The sequence below is a fragment of the Cynara cardunculus genome (assembly GCF_001531365.2).
Source record: "Cynara cardunculus var. scolymus isolate 2C chromosome LG 8, CcrdV1, whole genome shotgun sequence".
Taxonomy (NCBI): Eukaryota; Viridiplantae; Streptophyta; class Magnoliopsida; order Asterales; family Asteraceae; genus Cynara; species Cynara cardunculus.
Genome location: NC_037535.1, coordinates 24056282 through 24068134, shown reverse-complemented (window position 1 = coordinate 24068134; position 11853 = coordinate 24056282). Strand labels below are relative to the sequence as shown.

Genomic DNA, 11853 nt, shown 5'->3' with positions numbered 1-11853 from the left:
AAATTGCTTAAATTGGAATTTGTTTCACGTGAGGCTTTGAATTTTTAACCTCCCTTGTGTTGGTTTTAACACATACCAAAAAGTGATTAATTAATTTGTAACATTGTTAGAGATTTGGATTGAATTAACACATTGGATGGATTCAATCCCATTGGATATCCAATAAAAGTATCCAATGGATGGAACTGAACCGATTCAATCATTCCTTGGATTGGATTGGATTGGTTATCCAATATTAATCGGATCAGATCGGTTGACAAAATCCAACATTTAATGGATGATTGGATCGGTTTGGTTCCCCTCACATCTTTCAATAGTCAAATAGTGGGGAAAGCGTCATAACTGGTTACTGCTAGTTTGACAATTTTCTGATGGATTTAAATTTTAAAGTTGCTGATTTCAAAGCAAAAACCAGTAGAAAAAAATAGCCATCTAAATTTTACTGACATAAGTTGAAAGATTTGAAATGTTAATTTCATTATGTTTTTTAAGTTGTTCAATGATTTCAATTCATAATTTAACTGATTGGAATTTATGGCTGTCCACTTATATACTGTTATTTAATAAGTGATGATTTTAGTTTATTTTATATTTTAACCAGTTTAACATTTAATATAATATCGATAGACAAACATCTAATATAAAGAAAAAGAGCAAATTGTATGAAAAAATAACGTACTTTAACTTGATTCCTATTTTGGGTAACGTGCTTTTAAAACTTTCATTTTGGTACCTAAGATGTACAATTTTAAACATTTAAGTACTCGGGTAACAGGTTGAAGCATTAACCGGTTATCATGCTGATGTAGTCCAACTCAGTATTATTTGTTGAATCATTAACTGGATATCACATCACTCGCCACATCAGCATGGTAACCGGTTAATGATTCAACAGGTTACCTGAGTACTCAAATATTTAAAACTTTACATCTTAAATATTAAAATAAAAATTTTAAAAATACGTTACCCAAAATAAGAATCAAGTTAAAGTACGCTATTTTTTTTATACAATTTGAACATAGAAAAACAACCGATAATTCATCATATAAAAGTCAATTCTAAAATTTTAGTCATGTTACCTTAAATTAAATCGTACATTTCCTACACAACTCATTAATGGTAGAATAAATTATGTTTTTTCTATGTTTAAAATTTCTATTTTAGTCCCTGTACTTTTAAAATTATGATTTTTGTCTCTATAATTTATAATCAATTACTTTTCTATCTATATAGTTTACGTTTTATTGTTTTTTCGTCATTGTAGTTACCATTTATTCCTATTTTCATTCATCATCTTAATTATAACAAACTACCTTAAAAAATAACACAGTGATGAATTAGAAATCATAAAAACGAAAATCATAATTAGGCTTAAGAATTGGTCCCGACCCGTCGAGGAACCCGGGCCACCCGCCCTGATCGGGGACGGGGATTCCCCGTTAAACTGGGTCTTGGGAACGGGGACGGGGACGGGTATCACACTCCCCGCGCCGCCCCGTACCCGTATGTATATATATATATATATAAATTATATTATTTATTATTTATTTTTATTAAGTTAATAAATGATAATTTTTATTTCAATATATTTTGGATATTACTCGATATGTTTTGGTATATGTAACGTTAATCTTTTTAGATTAAACTTTTTTTTTTTGTTTTCCATTGTTAATTATTATATAATGATGTATATTTTTTGTATTAATTTAAATTTCTTTTCATTTTAGGTTTATTAGAAAAATGTGAGATTTAAACATGTGTAACGTCTCACACATTTGATTTTAAAAAAAATTACATAAACATGAAAAAAAATTATCGTTTCCCCGTTGGAGATCCCCGTTCCCCGTTGGGGTCGAGGATGGGGATGTGATCAAATTCCCCTGTGGGGATGGGGACAGGGTCGGGGACAAAGATTGGGGATTAGGGATGGAGACGGGGATTGGGGTCCCCACCCCATTATCATCCCTAATCATAATGTATAAAGTAGAAGGATGAAAACCGAAATTCTAAAATAGTATAGGGACTAAAATCATAGTTTTCTTTTAATGGTATGTTGAAGGAATACATGGATGTAGGTGGAAATTTAATGGCTTTGTGCTTTTATTTTCACACACCCTACCTTACCTTACCCTACCCTACCCCTGCATTTCCCCTTTACCCTAGCCCCATCCTTCAATTACCCCAATTATAATACATGAAACGAACCAAACAAAGGAATTTAATATATCCTCGTTTAGAGGTAGGGTTATATGGATAAGGTACGTGTAAATCTGATATATGTTTTAAATAGCAGTGTGGTTGTTTTCATTAAAAACCAGGCTGGTGGTAAGTGTAAGAACTCTTAGGGGTTGTTTGTTTACCTTTTAATAGTTTCGTTAAGAGACAGTCTATGAATCGTTAAGAGGTGAATCTTGTTTCACAAAAAAACAGTTTGCCTCTTAATGGTTGTAAAACCTTCTGAATGATTTTGTATCATGAGTTTTCTTTAACCATTCAGCTCCATAATTTCATAATAAACAATTTCCAAAGAATTATATTTCATTTTACACCATATCATGAGAGCCTCTTAATCATATTGCACCAGACCATTCAACAACTGACAAATAGCGCCTTAGAAAAGATACACATAATAATAATGCAATATGTTTATAGATAGAGAAAGACAAATGTACTAAATTTTGAGGAATAGGAAATGAGATAGAAACAAGTATATGAAAAACATAAACGAAGTATGTAAACTTTACATCCATGGTCTAACGTAAACATCTGGTAATTTAAACCTTAATAGCTTCCTTCAGTGGCGGATCCATAAACTTTTATAATTGAAGGCACACTTAAGGGTGTAGAAAAAAAAATCAAAACCAAATAATTCATTCTGATGAAAACGGTTTTGGGTTTTCCTTTTCGGCTTAAACGGTTCAGTTAACCGAATAAAGATAACTCATTCAGTTCGTTTTCAGTTGAATCTTTACTAATTCATCGAGGTATATAATTTATATATTTTATATTTCGAACAAAAAATATTAGTTTGTGCTGCAAATGAACCAATTAGCAATCACGATATCAAGTTGGGGGCCTTTGTCTTGTTCTTGTTAGACGCACAATAGGAAAATTTACTAAACAAATTTTTTATAGCCTTTTTAAAAAAAAATTGTGGGTTTGTTTTTGGGGGGGGGGGGGGGGGGGGTAGGACCCCTACCACCATGCACTGGATCTGCCAGTGGCTTCCTTCCTCCCGTCGAGATTCTCACCCATACTTTGTTAACATAGTCTTGTGTCTCCCTTCCCTCCTGTTAGAGGTCATATCATAAAAAATCAGCTATCTGTAAAATCAGTATCTTATCCTATGTCCTGCTCGACCCACCTCTCCTTTTTGCCCATAGAACTTTACACGTTTTACCTTCGTCACTGGAGTCGTCAACTCTCTCTTATGAGCGTTGCTAAACCATGTGATTTTCTCTCCCCCAACTTGTCTGTGGTAGGTGCAACTTCCCACATTTCTCGGAAACATAGTTATACCACGAGTCCATCGAAGCATCCTCACTTCTGCAACGGAAAACTGTAAAAAACTACTGTAACAAAATGAGTTATTAAGGGATACAACTGTCTTTATAAAGTCTCATGAGAATTTGTATATCTATGTAACTAATAACCGTGCATCATATATGAAATTAGAGACCTAAAAAAAATTTCAGTATTATTAAACAAAAGCTGCAAGGAGAAAGTTGTGCAGACTTAATATAACTCAAAGAATAACCATATTGGTTATGAAACATTTCTTTAAAAAACTTTTTATCTGAGTTCATTCATTAATGAATAATATATGTTTGTAACTACGATAAGACAATACAATTGTATAAAAAGTCACAGTGCATATGTATTCACATTTTTATATAGTATCCTTTTAACTTCATGCACAGTTCCAGTCATATATTAACAACAAGACCTAAAATCAAGAGAGTAGTCTTAAATCGCGATCGTTGACTGATAATTAATTCTTAATCTGTAGATTATATTTCTTGTCTTTGAACACAATACACGTGTTTTCAAGCATTTTGTTCTATAATCTTAATCTGTAAAGTTTTCTTAAAATAAAAAAAAAACAAAATTCTAAAACTACATTACATGAATAAGGGGTTGTTTGTTTATCTCTTAATGGTTTTATTAAGAGATAATATCTGAATCGTTAAGAAATGAATTTTGTTTGACAAAAAAAAAAAGTCTGCCCCTTAATGGTTCTAAAACTCTGTGAATGATTTTGTATCATGGGTCTCCCTTAACCATTCAGCGGCATAATTTCATTGTAAATAATTACCAAACAATTATATTTCATTATGCATTATATCATGAGAGTCTTTTAATCATTTTGATCACTTAATTATTTTGCAACAAATCATTCAGCAACTGTCAGAGGTATCTCATAAAATTATTTTTTAAAAGTAAAATAAAAATAATATTACTTTACTAAGTCCCCAATCCCAATGAAGTAGTTGTTTTCAATTCAAGAGGGAAATGACTTTAATTCCCCTCTTTAACTAACCCCACCAAGACACCAACCCTATTAATTACCTTTCCATCCGTTGAAGAACTGTGTGAAAACAGAAGTTATGATTAGATGCGTAAGAAGAAATCTGAATTTTTGATCACTTTTAATTTCATGTTCACTCATAAATTACATTTTTAGAGGGAATTGATCCGATGCACATCATTAGTGTTGACATCTAAGGGTGAAGATCTCTTTTTACATTTCTCACCATAACTTCCATTCTCACCGGAATCCAACCCCTTTACATCCTCTCCCCAAAATAAAACAAACATACATATAAACATTTATGTATGCATAATCATATGTTAACCAAGTATATATTATTAGATTTACAAACTCATCTAACTTGTTCATTTTTATGATCAACAATTATGGTTAAATGAGAGGCTATAAAACAATAAAAAAGAATATATATATATATATATATATATATACTATATTATAAAATATTTGACAAAAACTCTTAAAAACCACTTTTTATTCGTAAAGTACTGTTTATTAATGCATATTACTTAAAACTCAAGATTGCAAGTAGATTGTGCATACGTATAACTTATTAAAGCTACATATCTGAATTCGTGTAACTAACTGCAGATAAACATAATCAAATACAAGATAAACATCTCATTTTAAATATAAAAAATCTAAAATATAATTAGGATAATCATTGAGTTCTAACAGAATACTTAATTATTATCTTTATNGTGATATTATTAAAACAAAAATAAATTATTTCGTTATTAAATTTAAATTAAATTATAATAAAAAAATTAAAGAAATTACATAAAAAATAAGAATTTTTAAATAGTTGATTTGATTTAACATTGATATATATTTTTTTTAAATTTTTTTATAATATCTTCAAATTTATATTTTATTCAAAAATAAAATCATTATTGGTGTCTTAAAAACACATAAAATTGTATTATAACATCGACAGAGACAAATAATAAAATAAAAAATTAAAATCGAGATGTGTCTCGCTGCATTGCACGAGTACTCTTCTAGTGTGTGTATATATATATATATATATATATATATATATAATTAAATTAAATGGAGGGCAATTTTGGAACAAATTGTTTTTATTTTTGGAAGATAATCATGTTTTATATAATATTTATTTAAAGTTCATAGTGTTGTTTCATCTATATCTATAATATATTTACGGTTTTCATTTGATCTGCGTTTAATATAAAATGCGAAAAAAGCCCAAAAAAAAATCAACTGATTTTCTCTTTTATTTTAAACGATTAAATCTTTACACAATTTTTTAACTGGTTTTTTTTTTTAAATTTTGAACGATTAAATCTTTAAATAAATTTTTTCAACAATAAAATCCATGTGATTTTAATGCTTGAACTAACAAGTGATTTTGTTTCAGATGATTTTTGTTGAACCCCTTAGGCCCTTATAGCTATTAAGCCTATTTATAAAATTCGAGGCTATAAGGAAGATTCAATAGTGCATGACCAATAACTAAATGAATATTGAAAAATACAGTGGATATTCTTTTAACAGTATTGTCAAACACAATCTTGACACGTGATCCAGTTACACTATTCTCGAAAAGACTACACTTGGAGAAAATACTGTAGAAGACTTAACACGTAGCAGAACAGACAAAAAAAAGGTTACAGTAAAAAGTAATTTGAACCGATTGATTGAGATGATCTAACAAATGTGATTAAAAAGAAGTACGTTTTTTTAAATATAAGTGTTTTTGCTTAATTTTTAAATCGAAAATCAACGGTATACAAAAAAGAAATTGGAGTAAAACAAATTATACCAAAAAATCGATTACTTTATTGTCTTTAATTTGACATTTATTTTGATATATTTTTTTTTCTTTTTTTTCRTGGTTCTCTGATTCTTCTTTTCAAAGTTCTCTCTGTATCTTTTCCATATATATAGACTTACGTGAGACCAGTTTGTTTTTGTGAGACCTATGAGACYATTTTTTTACATTTGAAACTTTACAACAAAAGACTGTGAAGGTAACATTCACAGTGTTTTTGCTATGAAGGTTCGGATTTGACCAACTTGTTTTCGTGAGACCTGTAAGACCATTTTTTTACAGTTGAAACTTCACAGCAAAAACACTGTGAAAGTTACCTTCATAGTGTTTTGCTATGAAGTTTCATGTGCAAAAATGTTGTCTCACGTGTTTCACGAAAACAACCTTGTCTCACATGATCCCAAGTCTCTCTCTCTATATACACACACACACACACACACACACACACTTGGGATCATGGGACCATATTTTTTTTTCCTGAGACCACCTTGAACCTTCACATCAAAACACTGTGAAGGTAAACCCTTTAAAGTGATTTTATTGTGAAAGTTCGAAGTATTTTTTACATTCACAATGTTTTGCTTTGAAATTTTAGTGTTATTTTGGTATCACCGATCTCATGTAAACCTAACCCCATATATATGTATGTATATATATATATATATGTATGTATATATATGCATATATATATATATATGTGTGTGTGTGTGTGTGTGTGTACATACATATATATAAAGAGAGAGGTAAGTTATTATGCAACCTTTTATATTTGTATAACGAATACAACTCAGTCTCAACCGTCCATTTAATTTGATGTATATGTGATTTTATAAAAAGTTTAAATTGTTTTCTAATATAAAGTATTGATCATAATTAATGAAACTCAGTAATCTTTCATAAATATTCAAATCATAATAAATGAAATAAATATCTCAATTGATTGGATTACATTGATTATACAAATGTGATAGATTATATATATATATATATATATATATAAAAGATGGGCATGCATTCACATACTTGGTAGCTTGACTTCGTCTATAAGTATGTGCCATATCTTATCTAGTTGCAAAAAAAGAGTTAGTACCATAAAAAAATGTGGTCAAGAGGTACAAAGGATTTTGGACAAGAGAGAATATGTTTCTCTAATGTGCTCGTCATACGAAAACGAAACCTTTTCTGGGGACGTAAATGGAGGTCTCTCGACATCAAACTCGTTTTGGGGATGTTGGGTTTCCATATTCTGACACTTTTTGCACCATTTACGTTCACATGGAATGTTTTCTGGTTAACAGTTTTGAGTTATTTTCTTACGGGGGCATTGGGTATAACCCTGGGCTATCACAGGCTTCTAGCGCACCGTAGTTTCAAACTACCCAAATGGCTCGAATACACGTGTGTTTATCTCGGGGTTCATGCCTCCCAGGTTCGGTTTTACGTACCCTTTTATTCGTGCTCGTTTTTTTGTTTTACCAAAATGCTTTTGATACCGTTTCATAGAAAATCTGAATGTTAACGATGCAAGATATGATTTGATTATATATTTCTTATCATTTGTTGAAATATTCATTAATATATCTTTTTGTAGCGGGATCCAATATATTGGGTGAGTATACATAGGTACCACCATCAATATGTCGATCTAGACAAAGACCCACACACTCCCATTTACGGATTTTGGTTCAGCCACATGGGCTGGATCTTCGATAGTGGCTACATTAAGGAGAAGGTGCATGTCATTATACCTTGAAATATGTGTATGTATATGTACGTAATGTATTATTAACTGTATAATATCGTTTGGTTTTCAGTATCAAGAACGTAAAAATGTAGAAGATTTGAAAAGTCAGGCGTTTTATAGGTTCATCAAAAGAACTTACGTATGGCATTTATTCGGATTATGGGCCCTCGTTTATGCTTGGGGTGGCTTTCCGTACTTCGTGTGGATTGTAGTAAGTCTTCCTAAATGCACTCGTTTTTAGAATTCTATAAAAGCATAAGGGTATCATTCGAGTATCTACACGCAGGGTGTTAGGAATACGTGTCTTCTCAACGCGACGTTTCTAGTAAACTCAGCTTGCCATATATGGGGAAAGCGAGCTTGGAGCACTGACGACTTATCTAAAAATAACTGGTATATTATATATATATATATATGTGTGTGTGTGTGTGTGTGTGTGTTTCTATATTTTTTTTTGTTTAATTGGGAAATGCTGAATGATAGGTGGGTGGCTTTAATTACGTTTGGAGAAGGGTGGCATAACAATCATCATGCTTTTGAATATTCCGCTCGACATGGGCTGGAATGGTGGCAGATCGATCTGAGTTGGTACGTGATCCGGTTTCTTGAATCAATAGGATTGGCAACGAACGTGAAATTGCCGTCTCATGCTCACAAACTTAAAAAATCGTTAGCAATTTCAGATGATCTTTTAATGAAACAGACGAGTAATTCTATCAATTATTAGTAACAAACAAGTTTAAATGCTTTCATGAGATCTTCATAGTTATGCAACCACATAATTATATATGTATCAATTTAATATATTAATTGTTATTTAATGTCATTTTTTAATATTATATTATATTTTTAGTAACATAAATCTCTTATTTATTATTGATTTGAGTCATCATGATAAATAAACATTAAAATAAACAAAAGTAATCAAAGGACATTTGGTCTAACGGTATCTGAATTTTTTTGATCTCCATGTGATCATGGATCCGAACCACCAAAAGTGAGAAAGACGTGTCAGTTCATTTGTCATATGTGTGTATGTATGTATGTATGTATGTATGTATGTATGTATGTATGTATATATATCGGGTTATTGAAGGGAGAACTCAGTAATTTATGATAACCGTGAGATCTAATCTCAACCACAAATTAAAGGTTAAATTAAGAAATTAAGATTTATGGTAATTTTAACTTAAAATATTAATTAAAGGTATTTTTGATTTTAAAAATCACATCTCTCATCTTTCCGACGAACTTAATTCTGACAAATCTTATTCCGACGAATCTTATGTGAATACAATATACACACTATGATACCTAAAAAAATATTGTTAAAAAATATATATGCAAACGATATTCACTGTGATACTCGTATATACATACAAGATGCACTTTATGATATTTTTGTAAAGCAACTAAAAGAACAAAAATACACATTATGATGCCCTTTCTAAAGCAATGAAAATAATGAAAAATGCATATTATAGTACACTTTATAAAACAACTAAATTATTCATTGTGATACACTTTGATTGGCGAACATATTTAAAAGACAACACATTTTAGGTAATTAATATATTAGGTAATTAAAATTAATCATATATTTCCTTTAAAAAATTAATTAAATTTTTTAATGAGTTGTTATAAATAAAATTACTAAATTACCCTTTTAACTTCTTTAAGAAATATCTTTAAATATATCAAATGAGTGGTTCATATCGGATCTCACGGTTATCACAAATTACACACACACACACACACACATATGAGCATAATCAAATGAGAACTAAATAGTTTATGGTAACTATAAGGTCTAATATGAGACAATCATTTAAATAATTAATGTTATATTCTAAAATAAAATAAAGAGTAAATTGGTAATGTTTACAACTCATAAAACCCTATATTGATTTACCGACAATGGTGGTATAAACCGTGTCCTGTTTCCAAACAATAGAGGGTCCCCCATTTTCTCTCATCGTGGATCTCCATCTGTGTCCTCCTTCCAATTTATCTAGTCATCCCCTTCCACTTCTTCTTCGGCCCGTCATAGCCAACATCTACCTCCTCCCTTATCCTTTCTCACTTTTGAAGCATCCCCGTCGTACAGTGAGCCCCCGTCGCTGCACCATCGCATCTTTGGCCTCTAAGCATCTCCCACTCATAACCACCGTTGTTCTTGTAGATCTTCACCATGGATCTTCTTTGAGCACTGTTGGTATCATAGTTGGTATCACATTGTGTATCTATGTGATTGCTTAACATAATGTTCGTTGGAGGTCAGAGATCCGAGAGAGGAGTTTTTAATAATACCTATGATGCCCTCTTATTATAATTTTAACTCAAATTAACAAAACTACTAATATCCTAATTTATCCGTTGATATGCGGTTAAAGATTAGACCTCACAGTTACCGCAAATTAATCAGTTCTCCCTTGAATGACCTCTATATATTATAGAAATAACAAAAGAGAAAATGAAAACAAAAGTATATATTGAAATCATGTATTAAATAATTATATTCCTAGTATATATTTTGAATAAATTCAACTTGATTTTAAATGCCAATCATGTACATTAGCACAGTGGTAGATCTAGAATTTTTGCTGAATGTGTGCATCTTTAAGGTGGAATAGAGGCCTGTAAAGTCGTCCATTGGAATTTTAACCGAATTCCATCGTCTCGAGGGATTTTTTTAAGTTTTTCGATCGATTTTGATGGACTTTTCAACTTTTTTGGTTGATTTTGAGTTTTTTTTTTTTTTTTTCTGGTTCTTTGGTTGATTTCAAGGGACTTTTTTGGCTGATCAGTTTATGTTTCTTGTATTTTCTAATATCTTGGAGCACCCTCAAATTTTAGCGGGTGCACCTCCAAAAAAATTCTACTAGCGAAAATCGATTGAACATGTGCATGGAACCTTGCTCACGCCATCATAGATCCAGCCTCGATCATGCATGAATTGTGTGCTAAGTAAATAATACGATAACGAGATAATGATATGCGGTAAGGATGTATATGACACGAGGCCTCAAGTTTGACAGTCAGTAGCTGTCATTAGTCCTTTTGAAGGTTTCGGTCATTAACTTGAAACATAGAATTTTTCTAATCAGTAGAAAGAAAACCGTTCATAAAAATCTCGTAGATAAGTTAAATATGTCCGAAACCATGGTTATAAAAACCCAAAAAAAAGAAAAGAAAACGGAATTACAATACGCAATGAAGATCGAACCACAGATCCTTAAAGATGCTAACCCACGAATACCGGCCCAAATTCACTTTGGGCTTATACTCATGATAGCTCAAAACAAACCCGAAACCGGTGAACGACAAAACCAACAATTTTAGGAAAGTGTGTTGTACGTTTATGAAAAATCATACAAATCAATTTCAATCATATATCTAGTATATAAATATCTCGATTATTTTGTTGATCTAAAATGTTAATAATAATAAATGAATTCTGATCATCTTTCGTTAATATTCATATCTTAATAAATAAACTCTCATCATTTCTATAAATATCTCATTTGATTGGTTTTGTACTGGTTAAAGGGTTTGTATATGAAGCTCCCTCCATATAGATAATAACACATACATACATACATACATGCATGGATATATACATACATACATGCATGCATAGGGAGAGATAAGGAAAGAGAAAGTCCATTTCTAATAATCATTACACATCTATGAGAAGTCAATTTATGAAAAACCTTTGGTTTCACATGATCCCAAATCTATATAATAATCATTACACATCTATGA

General features: G+C 30.8%; 1 protein-coding gene across 1 annotated transcript; it reads left to right on the top strand.

Moving 5' to 3' along the window:
* The first annotated feature begins 7443 nt into the window (after nt 1–7443).
* Nucleotides 7444–8815, top strand: LOC112516350 (palmitoyl-monogalactosyldiacylglycerol delta-7 desaturase, chloroplastic-like). The gene is made up of 5 exons (XM_025123360.1): nt 7444–7773; nt 7936–8076; nt 8159–8299; nt 8375–8481; nt 8572–8815. Exons 1-5 carry the CDS (start codon nt 7444–7446, stop codon nt 8813–8815), a joined length of 963 nt encoding a protein of 320 aa, XP_024979128.1.
* The last annotated feature ends 3038 nt before the right edge of the window (nt 8816–11853 follow it).

Excerpts from the sequence above, each read along its gene's own strand:
- LOC112516350 (XM_025123360.1), top strand. The coding sequence starts at position 7,444 with ATGTGGTCAAGAGGTACAAAGGATTTTGGACAAGAGAGAATATGTTTC. Across the intron at positions 7,774-7,935 it reads TCGGGGTTCATGCCTCCCAG|CGGGATCCAATATATTGGGT; the intron begins GTTCGGTTTTAC and ends ATCTTTTTGTAG. Across the intron at positions 8,482-8,571 it reads GACTTATCTAAAAATAACTG|GTGGGTGGCTTTAATTACGT; the intron begins GTATATTATATA and ends GCTGAATGATAG.